This window comes from Pantherophis guttatus, chromosome 4 (assembly GCF_059756535.1).
Source record: "Pantherophis guttatus breed Tessera chromosome 4, ASM5975653v1, whole genome shotgun sequence".
NCBI classification, from domain to species: domain Eukaryota; kingdom Metazoa; phylum Chordata; class Lepidosauria; order Squamata; family Colubridae; genus Pantherophis; species Pantherophis guttatus.
This window is the reverse complement of record NC_142066.1, coordinates 59508865-59528905: the sequence shown is the minus strand read 5'-3', so window position 1 is coordinate 59528905 and position 20041 is coordinate 59508865. Positions and strand designations below refer to the sequence as shown.

The 20041-nt window shown below is 36.3% G+C and overlaps 2 protein-coding genes across 14 annotated transcripts in view; both read right to left on the bottom strand.

Moving 5' to 3' along the window:
- Positions 1-6499, bottom strand: part of STRADA (STE20 related adaptor alpha) — a 39879-nt gene extending 33380 nt beyond the window's left edge. For 3 of the 13 annotated variants that reach the window (XM_087892265.1, XM_087892271.1, XM_087892275.1), the window contains exons 1-2: positions 5568-5852; positions 3725-3831 (exon numbers count right to left, since the gene is read on the bottom strand). The gene's annotated coding sequence lies outside the window, so the exon portion shown is untranslated. Of the gene's footprint in view, positions 1-3724; positions 3832-5567; positions 5853-6121 lie in introns of those variants that run through there. The other 10 variants (XM_087892270.1, XM_087892272.1, XM_087892273.1 and 7 more) reach the window with 9 other exon arrangements.
- A 1852-nt stretch (positions 6500-8351) lies between these two features.
- POLR1A (RNA polymerase I subunit A) overlaps positions 8352-20041 on the bottom strand; it is a 45639-nt gene continuing 33949 nt past the window's right edge. The window contains exons 29-34 of the mRNA XM_034416149.3: positions 18636-18743; positions 14283-14543; positions 12287-12487; positions 11321-11438; positions 10495-10659; positions 8352-8652 (exon numbers count right to left, since the gene is read on the bottom strand). Of these exons, the coding sequence (XP_034272040.3) occupies positions 8552-8652; positions 10495-10659; positions 11321-11438; positions 12287-12487; positions 14283-14543; positions 18636-18743 (954 nt within the window). The 3' untranslated portion in view covers positions 8352-8551. The remainder of the gene's footprint in view (positions 8653-10494; positions 10660-11320; positions 11439-12286; positions 12488-14282; positions 14544-18635; positions 18744-20041) is intronic.

Sequence of the window (20041 nt, the reverse complement as noted above, 5' to 3'; positions counted from 1 at the left end):
ATCTTCCCAAGTATTGAGGTCAGATTGATAGGTCTGTAGTTTCCTGGATCCATCCCCCCCCCACTTTTTTTTTTTTTTTTTTTTTTGAAGATGGGAACTACATCAGCTCTTTTCCAGTCCTCTGGTAGTTCCCTGTGCTCCAGGATCTTTGAAAGACAAAGTACAGTGGTTCCGAGATCATGTCTGCAGTTCCTTCAGAACCTTGGGATGTAATCCATCTGGTCCTAGTGATCTGAACTTGTCTAGGATGGACAGGTGCTCTCTTATCATTTTCTTCCCTATTTTAACTTGTGTTCCTAATCTTTTTTTTACGGTGCTATTTTTGATAGGTTGGACTGTTTTTTCCCTTTGTGTAAAAACGAAGATAAAAAATGAGTTAAATAGTTCTGCTTTCTCCTTGTTACTTGTCACCTTCTTGCCACTTTCTCTCACTAATGAACAAATCGTTTCCTTGACTTTTTTCTTATTTTTTAACATGTTGAAAGAAGCTTTTTTTTTTTTTTTGTATTTTTGACTTTTGTCACAAGTCTAAGGTCATTGTGAGTCTTAACTTTCTTCACTTCATCTTTGCAGGCTTGGGCTATTTGCTGATATTCTGATTGAGTTATGTGCCCCTCTTTCCACTTTTAATAGTTCTTTTTGTCTTTCGCTTTATCAGAGAGTTCTTTATGCAGCTATGCTGGTTTCTTTTGAGAGCTGTTATTTTTCTTTTTCATTGGTACTGTGCTAGACTGGGTTTTTATAATCTCACTTTTCAAAATTTCTTTAATTATTTTCCGCTTGAGGATTCTTATCCTTGTAATCCTTCCCAAGCTCTCTCTAAGTTTATTGAAATTAGCTCTCTTAAAATCCAAGTCTAGTTTCTTTGTTCTATTGCTTGATCACTCCCCCCATCCCCAAAGGTTCCTACTGAATGTTGAAACTACATTCAACACCTTCTAACATTTAATCTCTGTTAGTGAGAATTAATTCCAATATGGCTAATCTCCTAGTTTTTGGGAAACAAAGTTGTCTGCTAGATTTGTCAGGAACCTGTTTGATCTTCCACTTGGTACAGAGTTTGTCTCCCAGTTGATGTCAGGGTAGTTACCATTACTATTGTGATATGCTTCCTACATACCTTAGGTAACTAACTAGCAAAAAAGTTTATCTATTTCCTATTTGGTTGGTCGATCTATATCCGTGATGGTGAATATATGGCACGCGTGGCCAAAATGGCACACAAAGCCATATTGCCCGGCACGTGCAGCCTTTCCTTCCCGTTTGTCTTCCAGGTTTCTGGAGCGTATGCACATGTGATGATCAGCTGTTCTTTGCATGTGCGGCAGTGCTGAAAAACAGTGTGCACATGTGAGCCGGCCAGCTGATCATCCGGCACGCATGTGCGTTAAAACCCGGACGTTCAGCTTTTCTGGAGTGTGGCCCTGGCAAATGCGATGTTCCTGTGCGTGCCGAAAAGGTTCGCCATCACTGGTCTATATTATACATCTATGGCAATGTCATCCCCTCCCCCTTTTATATTGACCCAAATGCATTCAAACAGTTTTCATCATTGTTGTACTCCATTTCTGTAGAGATGTAGTTATTTCTTATATATAGTGCAACACCACCTCCTCTTTTATTTGGTCTGTTTCTTTTAAATACTTTAAATCCCTCTAGCTGTATGTTCTATTTGTGGGTTTTATCCCACTAAGTTTCCGTAATGACAGCAATATCATGTCTGCCTTCATTTATTTGAATTTCTAATTCACCCTGTTTATTCCTCATACTCTCTGTGTTGGTGTATAGTTCTTTTTGACTGACCCTATGTTTACTTTCTACATAACCTGTGTTGTGCCTGACTTCCCCTACTTCCTTACCATCTGTTTGATTAGTGCACATGGTATGGCACTCACTATTAAATGCTTGATTTTGTCTGACAGCAAGATTGATATTCTTACAGGGGTGAAATACTCCCAGTTCGGACCGGATCGCCTGATCCGGTAGCAATGGACGGGTGGTTTGGAGAACCGGTAGCAAAAATCCCTGCCCCACCCCTTCTACAACCTCTTTGGCCAAAAAAATGCTTTTAAAAGTAAAAAAAAAAAAAAAGCCCCTGATGATTGTGCGGCTCAGCTGGGATCTTCAAATGCTTTTAAAAGCTTCTGACGATCCAAGCTGAGTTGCCTTTTTTTCTTTTAAATGCCTCTGATGATCCAAGCTGAGTTGCCTGATCGGCACAGGCTTTTTTTCTTTTAAATACCTCTGATGATCCAAGCTGAGTTTCTTTTTTTTAAAGAAAAAAAAGCCTCTGCCGATCAGGCAACTCAGCTGGGATCATCAGAGCCTTTTGAAAGCATTTTTTTTACAACCTCTTCCCCAAAGAGGTTGTAGAAAAAATGGTTTTAAAAGTTAAAAAAAAAAAAATGGCCACGCCCACCCAGTCACATTAACCCCCGCCCCCCACCAAGTCATGCCCACAGAACCGGTAGTAACAAATTTTAGATTTCACCACTGTATTCTTACTTGCACAAACATCTATGTTACACGCACTGATAACTATTAATTTTAGATTGCTGGGGACAGAAATGTTCTATATCAATTAATTCTGTGTCCCTGTTTAAATGTTTCTCCAGAAAATCTGTGAATTTAATGTCAAATAACTCAGTCCCTTTCTTTGATGAATGCAAACCATTTCTTCTGGACAGTTTTTGATTGGATCAGCTGCAGACATTGTGAATCATATAACCAAACCTTCCCTTTTATACCATTGAAATCCGCTATATGCTGGCCTTTCCCTTTTTGTTCCTTATGTACTGATAAAACCTCTAAAAAATTAAGCCTACAGCCCAACATACTAACTTCCTGCCCCAAGCTCTGGAAATCATTCTGCACAGAGTGTACATCTTTTTGGGACACATCATTTTTAACTTGTGTTTGCCGCCCTGAGTCCTTCTGGAGAAGGGCGGCATATAAATATATGAAATAATAATAATAATTTGTGCCAAGATGTACAATAGTGTCAACATCACAGTCTTTACTGGCATTCTTGATTACCTTAAAAATACACCTCTTGTCTCTGCTGGCAGTAACAGCTGGCAGATATCTGACCTATTTAAAAACTTCCATATCCTTTCCTAAATTTACATCCCTTACAATTGAATCATCAACCAGAATGTTGCTTCTCTTTTTGGCTACTGCTCTTCTTGCATGACTGTTGTGTAATACCTCACACTTTCCCCTATCCAAAACAATTTCTTCGTCTCAGACCATGATCTCCTGCTCATTTGAGTTATTGTCATCACCTTGACCTGCCACCTTAGTATCCCTAGTAAGGTCAGGAAGGGTACTGTATCTGTTATGCAGGGACACAGTGAAAGCTTTTTGTTTGTGATTCACAGCTCTCACCCTGCCAGATCATACTGCCCTTCTCCTGCAGCATCTTTGTGGTAGAGAGGGCTTATAGGGGGCAGTTCAATAGAACAGAATGGCTGAGCTGGACACCTAATTTCTGTCTGAAGAGCAAAGACTCTAGGTAAGTGATCTGTCTATGTAGACTCATAATTTATTTACAAATAAGACAGCATCCAAATTTGAAAAGAGTCCTGTGTAAGACAGCTGCAACACAAGTATTGCACTGAATTAAGCCAGACATTCTAAAATAAAATAGAATTGCAATCACAGATGCATTTACCAAGAATGTACTGCTACTGTTTTAGTTTTTTAGCCGCTTCCAGGTGCTTACCTTGCTCCACTGGACTTCTTCTCAGTCCCCCTGAACTCACAACTTCCCAGCAGCCTCTGGGAAATTCAAATGCAACGCAGATGCAACCAGCAGTTCCTTATGTTTTCCTTATGTTACAAATAGAAAAAAGGTATGGTTACAAACTACACCCATTAATAGTGTATGTATGTATGTATGTATGTATGTATGTGTGTGTGTGTGTGTGTATATATATATATATATATACATATATATATGTATATATATACTCTCTCCATATATATATGTACAAGGAGATAATGTGATAAATTTTATATCCAAATATATTTTATTCTTTATAGTGTTTCCATCTTCCCTTAAAATATTAACAGAATCCTCAATGGTCTGAGAAGCCACTAGATAACTGACAGTCAAGCTGAAACTAAGTTAATCAACTAAAATTAGCAAACTTCCTCAAATAAATTACCCGGATCTAATCCACATATCAAAGGATAAGGTCTGCAAACACAAACAGTGTTAATTAAATTAGGTCTCCCTAGCCATGATATATCCCAACGTCTTAGACTGGAACAAGGAGTATTAAAATCTAATCAAGAGTTAAAATCCCAAGGACTAGAAATAGATTGGTGGCCATATTTACAAATTCAAACAAGATATAAAAAAGATTTAGAAAATTACAGCTTTCAAAGAGAACAACAAGAACTGGATTAAATATTATTAAGGACAGAGGAAAAAATGATTTCTAAAACTTACAATTGTCTTTTAAGAGTCAAGGTGGAGGAGGAAACTGTAAAAGAAACAATGATATCCTGGGCCAAAAATTTTGGATATAATATAGATTTGGAATATTGGGAAAAAATATGTGAGAAAAAATATAAATTAATGATGTTGGCATCATATAAAGAGAATATTTATAAAATGTTTTATCGTTGGCATCTACCACCGGCAAGGTTAGCCAAAATGTACCCCAATAGATCGCTAAAGTGTTGGCGATGTAACCACCAAAAAGGTACATACTATCACATGTGGTGGACCTACCCGAAAGCCCAGAAATATTGGATGAAAATTAAAAAATGGTTAGAAGAAATCACAGAACAAAAAATTGAGATGAACCCAGAGTTGTTCTTATTGAGTATTATAAAAGGAAATGGAAAGGGCTTAATATATTATACTTCATATTACAATAGTAACAAGAATCTTATTTGGCCAGAATTGGAAACAAGAAAACATGCCAACAAACGCAATGATAATAAAAAAAAGTCCTCGATTGTGCGGAAATGGATAAATTAACCATGGAGCTTAAAGACAGAGAGGAATCAGAGTATTACACGAGTTGGAATATGTGGTATCAATGGCTTGAAATGAGATGTACAATTGATGCATAAAGATATAGAAAGTATGTTAAATTGAAAATTATATATATTAATAAATACGATAAAGCTTGTTAAAGGATAAAAGGAATATGTAAATACATATAGCTATACAACATATATGAAAAATAGATTAAATTGATGTTAATGAAGAACAAAAATAGAATATAGTAAAAGATACTAAAGATGTACATAATGTATGAAATAATACGCCATTGATTGGAATTATGAAATTTGAATTGTTACCGATAGTTGAAAGCTGTAAAAATGGAAATGTGCTTTTAAAATTAAAAAAGGTTGAATAAAGACTATTAAAAAAATAATTAATTAGGTCTCCCAGAGGAACTGCAGGTTCACAAGAAGAAACATATCTGCACACATACACACCCCTCAAGTGTCACCCTCAAATCAGCACGTGACACCTGGGACAAGCTCCCCTTGTACAAATCTGATGCTGTACCCCAATTCTCTGCAGCCGGCCCCTAAATGCAAACCTTTTTGCTTTGAGGAATCAATATTTCTTCACAGCTGTCTGGATGTCGTTTTTATTTATCCTTGCGCAGCCCCGGCTCGAGCTGGAACTCCAAATTATTCTTCTGACAGAATTCAATCATTACTTTTATTATTTTTTTCAATAAGCCAAATATAATAACAAACAAAAAATTAACGCAGGATTACAGGATTGTTTCTATAATCCTGGAAGGGCTGTTTTGTTCTTAAGGAGAATAACAAAATAACATCTGCGGCGTCCTCGGGTGTTTTTTAAGAACAGAGGGTGATCCACTGACAGCTAACAGCCACAGGGACCAATGGGAGAAGAAACGGCCACCGCCACGCCGGCCGCCAATGCCGCGTCTGGAGGGGGTCGTTGTTGGGATGCGAGATACACTTGCCCCAACCAGGCAAATGGATGAATTCTCGATTCAGCAGCGGCTTCGGAGATGCTTCTAGCATCCATTCCAGGGTGGTTTGCCGGCGCGCTGTTTTATGACTCGGACAAGCATACAAACGCGTGCAAGGACGACTCTATTAGTGTAATATGAGATACCTCACTCGGACGGACGGCCTCCTCTGGAGAGCTCCGGAATCCACAAAAGATCAACTCAGAACACGGACAGAAATACGTTTGAAAAGAAAATCGCGCGAGACTGGGAAAATCGCGAGGCCTCACCTCCCCTCCTCCCCCCACCCCCGTCTCTTTTAACTCAGCCTCCGCAGTGCCCGCGAGGCTCCACTCATTTCGTCTCCGCAAATTCCCGAGGCAAACCTGGAGAGACGTGAGTCACCTGCGCGCGCCATCTCTCTTGGAGAGGAGCAGGTCGCGGTTCTTTGAAGTCAACTCCGCTTCCAGGTTCCGCTTCGTCCCCCTTTTGGCCAATTGTCGCAGCCCAAGGCTTGAAGGCGGGAAGAGAATCGGAAATTCGACAAATCCCGAGGCGGGCTGACGGCGCCAAAGAGAGAGGAAAGTGTAGAGCCAATATCTTACAGCTTGATGTTAAGGACTTTCGGTTCTGAGAAATCTTCGGAAAATAGCAAAATATATTTTGGCCTCTAATGTTGGTTTCTATCAAACGATAGAAATGTAGCAAGAAAAATGAAGTCTTTGTTTCTTAATGGGAACATTTTTAACTCATTATCTTCCAAAATTTGAACAATTGATCTGTCTGAGCTTATCTACTTAGCTTTTGATCAAGCAAGACGTTTGTAAAATACAGCAAAAGTTAAACCACGAACTCAGCGCAATGCCTGTCCAAAATAATATAAGGTTGATTGGAAATAAATAAATAAAATGCGGTGATTAAATGGAAAACTGTGACTGTTGGTACTAGGTATTGCTGCATCATTTTTCTCTATCATCCCCTCCTGCAATATGCTTTCATTCTGTCCAAAACAAAGAAGAAAACTTCCACAGGTCTTTTTGCTGCATCTCAAAAACGAATCCTGCATAGTTGTTGCAGTTATATGAACTGCAGGAGGAACTGCCCTGCAGTAGTGTGTGCTGAAGGGGACTTCTCCACCTTCCCAAACGGTAAACTAATTGCTGCCCTTATCACACTTGCTGGGATGGAAAGAAGTTAAGGCAGTTGAGAAGACTATCGACCTCAGGGAATATTTTTCAGGATTCAATATTCTACTGGATTCACATTAGAAAAAAAAGTTTGGCTCTTCTCCATTAGACAAATGGCACTGGATGGGGAATTCCTGCAAGACTGCTGTACCTCTGCAGGTTGCCAGTCACTTTCCTATTATCCTGCATGTGAACCAACTTGTACAGAAGTCTATTTTATTTTCCATTGGCTGTTACCTTCCCACCAATTTATCTACTGGCATTTACATGCTTTCAAACCACTAGGTGGGCTGCAGCTGGGGCAAAAATGAGAGCTTACACTGCCACGCAGCACTCGGGTATCAAACTCAGACTGTTAACTTTTCAGCTGACAAACACAATGTCTTTAACTGCTGAGCCACCGTGCCCCCTTGGTTTATATCATAGGAATAATATAAACTTCATTCAGATAACTGAACAGCATATGGTCAAACTAGCATCTCCTTGCCACTTCTTGTGAGAATCAGAAGATCTCTTATCTTTTCCATTAACAAAATAGCAACCCATTCTGCTTTTGGTAACCGCGCAATCAGTTTCCCATATTTTGCTGGACAAATGGGAATTATCCTCATTCCCATATGGCTACCCCCTTCCAGCACATCTGATTTTACTGATGTAAGACATATATTCATGTCTTGACTTATTATTCCAGTGCTCCTTCCCAGTAATACTGGTAGAAGGGATCTTGGGACTACAAACATGCTTCTTAAAAAATCCTTAAGTACCCAACTTCAACCATGATACATGATCTCTCCCACCAATGTCTGTCACAGATCATGGGAGAATCTTTCCCACATGAATATATCGGATTTATCAATAAAGCTCTATATAGTGTATTCATTCTGGCAACTGTTACTTATTCTTCAGGATCCTGCTTCAGGCAGCTATAGCCAGTATCAAAGGTATGTCCCAATATAATTTATGTAATAGAGTACTAATTTGTTTTCTGATTACAGGCAGCAAGCAAAAACAGAAGGTTTTCAAAAACATGTCAAAAACGCAATATTTTAGGGACATTTAAGTGCATATTCAGTTTATGTTGTTTCATTTAAGATTTGGTGAATGTAATAAGAGAAGCTGCTACCACAAAGATACTTTTTATACTAGATGATCCAGAAAAATATTTTAAAACTAAATTATATAGACTGTTCAATAAACTCACTTGCCAAAATTAAAGGATGAACATATCATGATATTTATTATTAAATATAATCCCTGAAAATCCAAAGATGCAGGTAATTATTAAATTAGAAAGATTAATTGATGATGCTTTCAGACAGCAAACACTAAAAAAATAAAATATAAAATGCATAGCAGCAAATTTATTCTTTACAGTAAAATCAAGTTAAAGGTTTTTTTGTAAAAACACATCTATTTTAGTGGTTGCTTAAGCTCAAATAAGCCAGTTCCTCCCTTGACGACTTTTCCTACTACCAGGCAAGCAGAAGGAGACAGAAGTTCATCATGGGATCCTAGAAGAAAAGAAAGCAGAATTATATTTTGGGATAAAAAGTTTCTCTCTTTTGCAAAAAGTGTACTTTGAAAGGGATTATATTCAAATTTAGTTCAATAGTATTTTTGGATGTAGACATATATGCACAATTTCACATCAGTGTTATGGAAGGATGAAAAGTTTTCTCTTGCCATTCCTACTGAACAGTTCTTAAAATACAACTTGTTGAAAAATATTTTCAGATGTTTAACTGTCCCTATATATCTTGCTTCCATAATGATCACAACTGCATAAAGCTTTTGACTGTAGAATTTTTTCTTTTCTTTGGTGAAACCTGCTATTTATTAAATTTGTTTGCTGCCCATCTTGCCATAAGGCAACTCTTAGTGGCTTAGAAAGACAAAAACTAGAAAACTATATATATACACACACGTAGACAATAAAATTTAAGTTATGGTGAAAATTATGGTGAAAAGGTGAGGGAGGGATTAGGGTGTACAGGTGGTGAAGTTGGACCTGCTTTTAGTCTATTAACCCCCTTTTCATTATAGAAGATCAGGAGGCTGGGAAATCTCACCCAGGATGGGGTAAAATGTTCCAAATAGCAGGAGCCCGTCTTTAACTAGTATTCAATGCTTGGAACTATTTTTTAAATCCCATCTTTCTTTTTAGTTAATTGAATATAGTCTTTCCTCTCCGGTAATGCTTTCCTCTCTGTTTTTCCTACATGTATAACCCTATGAAGTCAGTTGGACTAAGACTGGACCAAAATTCCCAACTAGCTTTCACATCTAAGAGTGGACTAGAGCTCAAAGTCACCTGGTTTCTATTACAGCACCCTTGGTACTATATCAAGCTGGCTTTCAAATAAATAAATTTATTACTGAGACTTGAATAATACTTTATCATAATGCATGATAAAGTCCAGTATGGGAATTCATGCTGCTGTATGTTATGTCATATAGTGTATGTTATGTGAGCCTTAGCATCAGTGTTAACTAACACAAATGCCCCTGCTTCCAACAAAGAGTTCAATAAAGAGTACTGCCGCAGGTGAAATTTTGGCAATAATTTTAATATGAATAGTGAATCACTACCTATTCTAAAAGTGACAGGCCATTTTGATAGTGGTATGAAGAAGGGTCCACCCTCTGTCATGATTTCTGGATCTGAGAAACATGTGACTTAAAAACATGCAGACTATCTCCCTAAGATTCCATTTTGCATACCAATGTTTTTAGTAAATATGCTTTCTTCAAGAAAATTAATCCTTGGGTAGTGATAGTAATTTGTATTGGGAACTCTGTCACAGTCATAAAAAATGACATTACTGCAATAGTAATTTCAACTGCAGTTGGAACTCCTGTGCAACTGTTAGGAGCAATGCCATATGGTTACTATTTGCAATCTCCTGTCAGCTTCTCCATTGACTGCTTGTTGGAAGCTGACAATGAACGTTGCAAATGGTAATCAGATCAACACGAGATGCTGTAAAGGTGACTCACTTGCCAAAGGCCCAAATCACAAACACGTAACCGCAGGGATGCTGAGACAGACACAACTGTGAGGACCAACTGTAAGTCTCCTCATTCAGTGCCATTGTAACTTTGAACAGTCACTGAATAAATGATCATTAATCAGGAAGTACCTATATGTGAAACTTCCATCACTTTTCTTTTTAAGAACAATGTTCATACATTGTTAATTTATGCAATTGTGGCTGCCTGGAACTGGATGTTTTTAATTTCAGACAAATAAAGCAAAATATGAGTATGGAAAAATAATTTTTCATCAATTAAGAATTCAAAGGTTTATCTTACTATATAAGCTACTATTTTCATAATAATTGGGAGGTATTTACCCAACATAGTTGCTTCTTTCAAAAACTTGTAGCTTGTTTCAAAAGTCATTTGTTGCAAGGGGGATGAATTGGACTGCATTCCATACCGATTCAAAGGTTTGTAAACACCTTCAAAGCACATGTAGTCTGACACCAAGGAGAGATGTCGAGGATCAACCACAATTCCTGTCAATAGAAATATCAATGCTTCTTGAAAGTGGTTTACAAAGAAATGCACAAGGTACTTCAATGAACTTATCTTCCATATCTGGCTTGAAACTTTATTAAATAGTTTATTAAATAACACTGTAAAGTTCATACTGCTGACTCAATGACATAATCTGAAAGGGTTTAATCTTTAAGACAAGTGAATGAAGGCTACATTGATAAGCTCTTATGTCACCTGTTCTATACAACATCCTAAATATCATGCATAATGGAGAACATGGACAATTGAGAGATTTCTAGATCCGATAATGTACTGTCTTTTGATCAATATAAAATACTGTTCTGATAATAGATGGAATTTAATATGCCACTATACTGAACATTAGTGAAATAAATATGGATTGCACATTCATCATCTGTGCTGTAAAAACATTCTCTGAATGGAAAGCTTAATATAGGCCAATAGTTCCCAATTTATGGTCTGTGAAGTTACTACAAAATATTTTTTGAATGGGCATCAAAATGTTGCAATTTTCAAATCTTTTGATAGTGATATAATACCAAAATTAAAGAAATATTTAATAACTTAGTCAAGGCAGAATGAATTGCTTTCAAGCCTGAAATTACAAACAATGCTTTATATATATAGATTCAGCTGATATTATATAAAATGGTGTACCATATGCAGCAAACACATCTTTAATCTCTTTCTCAAGGATTTTCAAAGCAGCTTCAATCCCATAGGTGTTAGCCATTGCATGGATATCATTGCAATAAAGTTTATTCATATCAAAAATCTAAAAGAGACAAAGATGACAAGTGTGGGAAGTCATAGTGAAACAAACTAAATCATCCACCCCAACTATGAATACCTAGGGAAAGACAGAATTGAACATTAGCAAACAAAAATTATAGCTGAAGAAGTACAATATGCAACCAGACACGTTTCTGTAATGAATTCTAGCAAAGATTGCTAAAATTCACACACATATTTTTCTTGTTCTCTTGCTCCTAATTGTAAACACTAATATCCCTCAATTATATAGTGTATTCCCAAAAAAGCTGTGCAAATTATTTGCTTTAATTCACCCTTTTCTTGAATTAAACTTTAATTATGCACAGCAAAAATACATGGAAAGTAATTGTAACAATTAGATAGGAAAAAACCCTCAGAAAATGTGTTTAATGCGTATTGGTTTTTCTTTTGTAAACCGATATTCTCTATTCAATTATCAAAATCTTCCATTTATAAACAGTTTAAAGTTCTGAAATCAAATATCAAAATATATAGACAATTTTATACCAGTTACAGCTCAAAGCCAAAAGCAAACACTTTGTCAAAATTTAAAATATTTAGCATTTATCCATAATTTCTATTATATTAGTAGCAATTTTGATTGATTTCACTGAAAATGTTCTTCAGTTTTTTCTGTGAAATCAATAAAAATACTATCAATATCAGTATAACAAAAATTGTGGACACATGCCAATTATCTTTCAACTTTGCCAAAGTATTTTAAATATGTGAAAAACATTACATGGTTGAGATTTAGATTAGCAATAATGGTCATACATAGTGGATTTCTCTGTTATTTTTCCCACTCTATGACCCTATGGAAATACAGAAAGCTTCCTCATTACATACATCAGAATAGTGGAAGAGCTCAGGAAGATTTATCCCTTCTGTTTGCAAAGTGAGCACCACTTCTCCATTCTTGTTGTTGGTTTCATTTAAGAGACATCGTGTTATTCCCTTTGTTTCCTGGATGACAGCGCTATTTGCCAGAGATGTCACAAGTGATGCAAGATCAAAGTACTCCTTTGTCAGTGAAAGCTTTAGTGAAACCTACAAGACAATACTTTCTGGTTATGAAAAGCTTTCTATCCATTGTGATAAAGCTGTTCAACTCCTAACCATCACAAAATCTCATCTTAAACTGATTTGAAAAATCCAAGTATAAATTTTCTTGTATGAACAAATACAGAAACAATGATCAATTCCTTTAGCTCATAAATCATCTGGAGTTTTCTCCTTTGGATCAAATTTATTAAAATAAAGATCTGTTGATATCCAAGGACATTTCACTATTATTTTGCTCCATAGTTACATAGGTGCTGTATGCCATAATACATAGGTGCTGTATTGCACAAAGCAAGTAAATTTGCAAATCAGTAATATTTGTATTTGGAAACAAGGGTTCAACAGCTTAGACAAAACTGAAATAGTGAAATCTCTGTACTTGAGATATAATCAATGTTTCCCCTAGGGTGTCTATGTGCACACTACTCACCAAACCCCCACACATGGTATAAAGTTGAATGCACCAAAAACTGGAATAATACTAATAGAGTTAGACACCATAAAACTTCAGGATTGTAACTCACAAGAGGTCCTGCACAAACTTGTCACTTCAACTTAACTGCAGTAATAAGGATCATCTCCACTGTGCAGAGTGAACAGGAATTCCAAGGAGAGACATTTTTGGTCAAAATAGCAGACAGGCAGACTTGAAGTTCTAGTCATCAGGCTGTGGATGAGGCCCAGCTAGAGATATGCCACTTATAACCCCAGACTTTCTTGCATCTAAAGGAATGTCTCCTCCCTCCAAAAATGGTTTAACTAATATTTATTGAGTTTCAGGCCATAGAAACTCCATGATCCTTGTTACCTTTATAAAGATTTCAATTTCCAAATTAATGATGATTATAGTTTAAATGTTCAGAATATATCCAGAGAAGAAGAAGGAAAAAAAAAAATGAAGAGAGAAAAAAATGCTCTTTCTTTCTTTTTCCTTTGTAATTATCAGTTATCAATCACCAGCAAATTTATGTTATAATCTAAAAGCATGGATACTAATGTAGATGAAATGTTAATATGTTAGTTGATGTATGATATGCCAAATAAATAAGCATGGATATAAAAATTCAATTTTCTCCTTAGAAACTAGGAGACTGATTTCTAGTCCAGTTTTATATATAAAACCTGATGATTACTTTGGACCAGTCACTCCTTTTCAGACCTAGGAAGAAGGAACTAGCAAAGAACTTCTGCAAAATGCTGCCAAGAAACCTATAGGGGGCAGTTCCCAGAGTAAAAAATGTCTTGAAAGAACAACTTTATAGCATCTGCGGCATATGACATATAAGTGACATATTATTATACTATACTAATTTATATGTATTTACAATTTACATGCATACTTGCATTGTGGCACATAAATTTATATTTTTTTTCTATACATGGCTTGTCAAAAATTGAAAACAGGAATAATAGACAATAGGAATTTTCAGGTGGATTGTGTCCAATTAGGGTAGTGTGCTGGTGTGCTACACTACAAATGAGAGTGTATTGTCCAAAACTGTTTTCATCAGATGAGTATCCCAATTTGCACTTCTGACATGGGAAATACCAAATTGCTAAATAGTGTCATATTAGGATATTTAACAGATTCTACAGACAGCCTAGTCTGGAAAGTCAGCAGACCAAATTTAATGGGTGCCTGATTTTATAGCTGATGTACATGCAATGCAATTGAATAAATACTTACTAAGGAAAAAGAAACAGTTACATGCACATTCAAAAATATTGAACCAAATGTGGAACCCAACACTCTTCTTCTTCCCTGTTTCAATAACTTTACCTCACACCACAGTTCATTATCAATGTCATATGTGTATTTTTCTATAGCATCATGGCCTTCCAGTACAGTGTTAATTCTATGCTGTGCCATTTCATTCCATCCCTTTCTCTTGCTTCGAGCTCTTTGACTAGAGGAAGGAGAATAAAGCTCATCCTGAGTTTCCAGTGCCTCAAGATTTTTTTCATCTGGTGCAGTCATTTCCTGATCTGGAATATCGTCATCATCACCCATTTCATGATCATCCTCACTCTCATAATCAACCTGAAAAGAAACATACTTGAATCACATTCAGTTTCACTAAACAGGAAAAGCAAACAGTATCACTGGTACTTTTAAAACCATTCAGAACTTTTTGACTGTTTTTATTTAAACCTCCCCTCCACCTCCAAAATGCAATAAGACTAATACAAAAAAAAGGGTAATGTCACATATGTATGTATGTATGTATGTATGTATGTGTGTGTGTGTGTGTATGTATGTATGTATGTATGTATGTATGTATGTATGTATGTATATATATATATACTTAGCTGGATATCCGTGCTTCGCTACGAAACTATGTGATGGGGCTTGATAAATTGACACTTTACAGCTTGACAATTAATGAGTAGTTATGATCAGCCTCTCCTCTTCCCTTCTCTCCCTCAGCCTTGCCCCACAGAACCCTATCCTATCCTATCCCCCTTCTGTCCCTCAGCCTTGTCCCACAGAAATGTCTCCTATCCTATCCCCTTCTCTCCTTCAGGCTTGCCGCACAGAGGCCTCTCCTATCCTATCCCTCAGCCTTGCCCCACAGAAGGCTCCCCTATCCTATCCACTTTTATCCCTCAGCCTTGCCCCACAGAACCATATTCTATCCTATCCCCCTTCTCTCCCTTAGCCTTGCCCCATAGAAATGTCTCCTATCCTATCCCCTTCTCTGCCTCAGGCTTGCCCCACAGAAGGCTCCCCTAGCCTATCCCCTTCTCTCTCTCAGGCTTGCCCACAGAAGCCTATCCTATCCTATCCTATCCTATCCTATCCTATCCTATCCTATCCTATCCTATCCTATCCTATCCTATCCTATCCTATCCTATCCTATCCTATCCTATCCTATCCTATCCTATCCATACTGTGAAAGTAAAACTGAAAGTGAAATTCCTCTCCTCTGCTTGTTTTTTCACACACACACACACACACACACAAACAATTTATATTTCTCTGATAAAGAAATAAAGGGAGACTTGTATAGATCTATTTCAATTATATATATGTGTGTGTGTGTGTGTATTTCTCTTTAGCCAGGTTCTACCTACGTAAACCAAGATATTATGCAGCCCTACTTCAGTGAAATCACAATTCACTTGTTTCTGGGCTTTTTTCCTTCTGGCAGCCAGCAGACCCTTTGCTGCCCATTGAGAGACTAAGATAGATCTATTTTGGCCTTATAAGGCCTCATCAGTTAGTCACACCCTCATCTCATGTATCCATGTCTAAAGAGAAATACACATAAAACCTATGAAAAAGAAACACACACACACACACACACACACACACACGTTTTCTGAGGTTTTCACGGGTGTTTGTATGTAGGTCTTTGGTTATTCGGGTTTTCTCCCGCATAAAATTGGAAGCGTCTTGATGACGTTTCGACGAAAGTCTCATTTGTCATCTTCAGGTTGGTGTTTTCGGCTTCGTGCTTCTAGGAGCAACGTGTGATCGCTGCGATCACACATTACTCCTAGAAGCACGAAGCCGAAAACACCAGCCTGAAGATGACAAATGAGACTTCGTCGAAACGTCGCCAAGACACTTCCAATTTTATGCGGGAAAAAACCCGAATAACCAAAGACAGACAGACAGACATACAGACATACATACATACATACATATGATTTTCTTTAAAATATATGTAAAGAAAAAATCCAGGTGTTTTGATTTCACCAATCTTTTGCTTAAAATAAGGGGAAAGAAAATTATGCTAGAGTAACATTACGAGGGAATATAGTTATATTACTGTACAGAAAATAGGACTGAATTAGAAATCATCTAGACAGACTGACAATAAGCAAACTTTGCACTGCCAATGCGCCATTTATAGATATACTAAGTTTTATGGATAGACTATTATGTTCTGGCACAACAATGTTATTAATATAATTATAGATCATGATTTGGGATGTGGCCTCCTATGTTTTCGGAGTTGATGCCTTCAAACAACATTTGCAGAAGCTTGCATACTCTTTTAGTCAATAATTTGTACCACTTTCTTTGGTAGAAATAACAGTTCCAAACATTTCCTATAGCTGCCTACAGTCTTTCTCTGGTTTGCTTTTGGATTGTTTTTCCACCTTCCCTTGCAAAAATTTTCTAGTTCAGAAATAGTTTAAGATTCCCTTGCATACAGCACAAATTGTATGATTTTTCCACAAACCGAATGTTAGTTATGGGAACTATGAAGACCATTTGAAAAGTTTTATCTTTCTTTTCTATAAGTATTTCCATTTATTTACTGTCGGTGGAATGTTAGATTCTAGAACAATGGTGGTGTTCAGTTGAATCTTTCTATGTACGGATTGTTATTGTATTCTAATGTACAAGTATCAAGATCATGTGAAGTGTTAGTACCACTGGATATTACACTGGTAAGATGACACTTGGAATACTGTGTCCAATTCTGGTAATATGATACAAAAATGATGTTAAGATTCTAGAAAAGTGCAGAAAAGAGTAACAAAAATAATTAGTGGGCTGGAAGCTAAATCATATACTGAACAGATTCAGGAGCTGGGTATATTTAAACTAATAAAGAGAAAGACTGGGAGTGGAAAGCTAGCAGTCTTCCAATATTTAAGAGGCTGTCAAAGGGAAGAGGGGGTCAATATATTTTCCAAAGCACCTGAAGGCAAGACAAGAAATTAAGCGTGGAAGCTTAACAAAGAGAGATCCAACCTAGAATTAGGAAGAAATTTCCTGTCAGTGAGAACAATTAATTAGTGGAACAGTTTGCCTCCAGAAATTGTGAGTGCTCCGTCGCTGGAGGTTTTAAGAAGAGACTAGACAGTCATTTGTCTGAAATGGTATAGGGTCTCCTCCTTTAGCAGGTGGTTGGACTAGATTATCTCCAAGATCCCTTCCAGCTCTGTTATTCTGTTATACTGTGGACAACAATGCCAATGTCATTTAAACTTACACAGCCAAATATCTGTAGTAATCTGTGAGTTTTAATGTGCAAATCTGATCAATTTTCAGGTAGTTTTAACGAAGATTTCTAGATCTTGCCTTAACTCCCACAGTTTTATGTAAATGGCTAGCTGTAACTATTTCAAGATTTCTTTATAAAGTTTTTTTTATTTCTAAAGTGAATTACCTTCCTTTTCAAATTCTCAGACAGTTGCCTTAGAAAAACGTGTCATTGAAAGTGGACAAAATAACAATAATAATCTATGAAAACAATCAGAATATTAGTTTTTACCTAGCTACCGGTACACTAGACCTAAAAAGCTAATAATATCTGGAATTTATCAATAACTGTGTATATATTTTAAAATAGCACTGAATCAACTGAAAGGTTGTTCAAACGTCTGCATCTGGCATATTCACAATTTTTCATTTTGAATCTGTAAGCAGTTGCACATAAATTGTTTTCATCCAAATTTGCAGAAATGTGTTCTATGTGTGCCAACTCTATTATGCAGAAGTTGCGTCAAGTTCAGTTAAATTTCATCAAGCGTGCCTAAACTTTTGCATTAATAGAGATATTGGGCTTAGCTTTCTGTAGCTTATTAAATCCATCATAAATCCTCATCTGACTTATAGTATTAAGATCTCCATTACTTTGTACATATCATTATTCTAAAAAAATAATAAGAAATATGAAGTATCTGATTAGGCTACATGCACAGAGAAGACTATTGTTTACTTTGTATATCTTCCTATATCCCCAAGTTCCTTATAATTAAGGTTCAAGTATATGAGATTAACATTTTTTTTAATATGGAGATAATTTCTGACTTTTTTTTTTTTGTTTGAACAGCCTATCTACTCTTTTTCACTTACTCAATTAAATTTATATCCCATATTTTCCCCAGAAGCATATGCACTTTAAATAGCATGACCTCTTCACTTTTCTATAAGAACCCTGAGTGTGAAATAGGTTGGGCTCAGGCAAGTTTTCACAGTTTAGGGTAGATTTGAACATGGAATTTACCAATCCTAGTCAAATAACTTTATCACTACATGTTACTAGCTATCTACTAAAATCAAGTATTGATTGTTTGATATTGTTTGACTCAAATTCAATATACAGTACATTAATTCCAAGTTTCTGTGATGGACAGATTTTCTAATTTTAAAAAAAAAATCTATCATTACCTCATCTTCTTGATTTTCTTTTCTTTTTGTATCTGTAGCATCAGCATCACCTTCAGTCATTCCATTATCAGGAAATCTGTCTTCTTCAGTTTCAGCTTCATTGTCATCCTATGTTGGTAGAAATAGGAATCCTTTTACTACATAATATATTTTCTTTCCTAACAGATTTAAAAGAAACCCTAATTAACTGAAATATCACAGATCATCATTAATTATGGAAGTTTCTCTTAAGACTCCAACTTCCTCAGCAAGCATCAAATTTCTCCTCAACCTATACTAGTGACTACAGAAATGTGATAGGTAATAGGACCCCAACTCTGGCTTGAATTGTTTGATAATTTAATTAGTTGTTTACACAAAATTAATATAGCCATTTGAGCATATGTAACACATTTTCTGGTAGAGTAAATTCTGCCCTTTTAAATCATCAGATTATTTGAAAGGCCTGAATAGACAGAATTTATCCTTTTATTTCCAAAGGCTTTGGGGGGGGGGAATTACCCAAAATTTTACTTTTTGTACAGGAGCATAATTGGTGAAAACTACTGTTTTAATCAGTTAAGTTAAAAGCTAAGAAAGAGAATTTAGTCACTAGGTTATTTTCTGGTTTCCACAATTTCAGAGGAATCTTTTGACTGAATCTGCAACACAATCATATATCTCTAAACAGAGGCTGACTTTAACTTCTCCACGTTTTATAAAATTGAAAAATCAGGAAACAGAAGAAACTCCTGCCTAATCTCCAGCCAAGAATCTTCAGTGAATACTGTTTATATTCTATATTATATGTACACTCAAATAATATGTGATTAGTTTAGTAAAGTTAAGTGTATTCATCTGTTTTGGGAAATGTATTGTAGGAAATTGTTGCCTTATTATCATGTATTCCCTTTTTCCTAATTAATTTGTTTATCATTTACAATCATGTGAAAAAGAAAATACAACCTCTGAGTTCTATGGATTTACATTATCAGGACATAGTAAAAGTCACCTGGTACTTAAAAGTAAGTAAACACAACTTCAGACGAACAACAATACATGACATATTACACCATGACATCATTTACCAAAATGGAGAAGCCAGGTGTGGCTTCTTTACACTCTTCTTTACAACATTATTTCAATTCATAGACATTTGTGAGCATTGTTTATGTATACTCTTTGAGTTCTATTACAACATTTCAACTGGGTTGAGGCTTTGATCAGGCTATTGCAATACCTTCATTTTCTTTTTCAGCCAATCTGTTATAGAGTTATAGAGCTGGTGTGCTTGAGATCAATGTTCTGTTGTTTGACCCAATGTTGACCAAGCTTTAGCTGTTGGACAGATGGCCCACTGTCTCTCAGCTGCCCGTGGCCACAATGGAGCAGAAGACTGTGCAGTGTGTTGGGATCGCCTGCCTTCC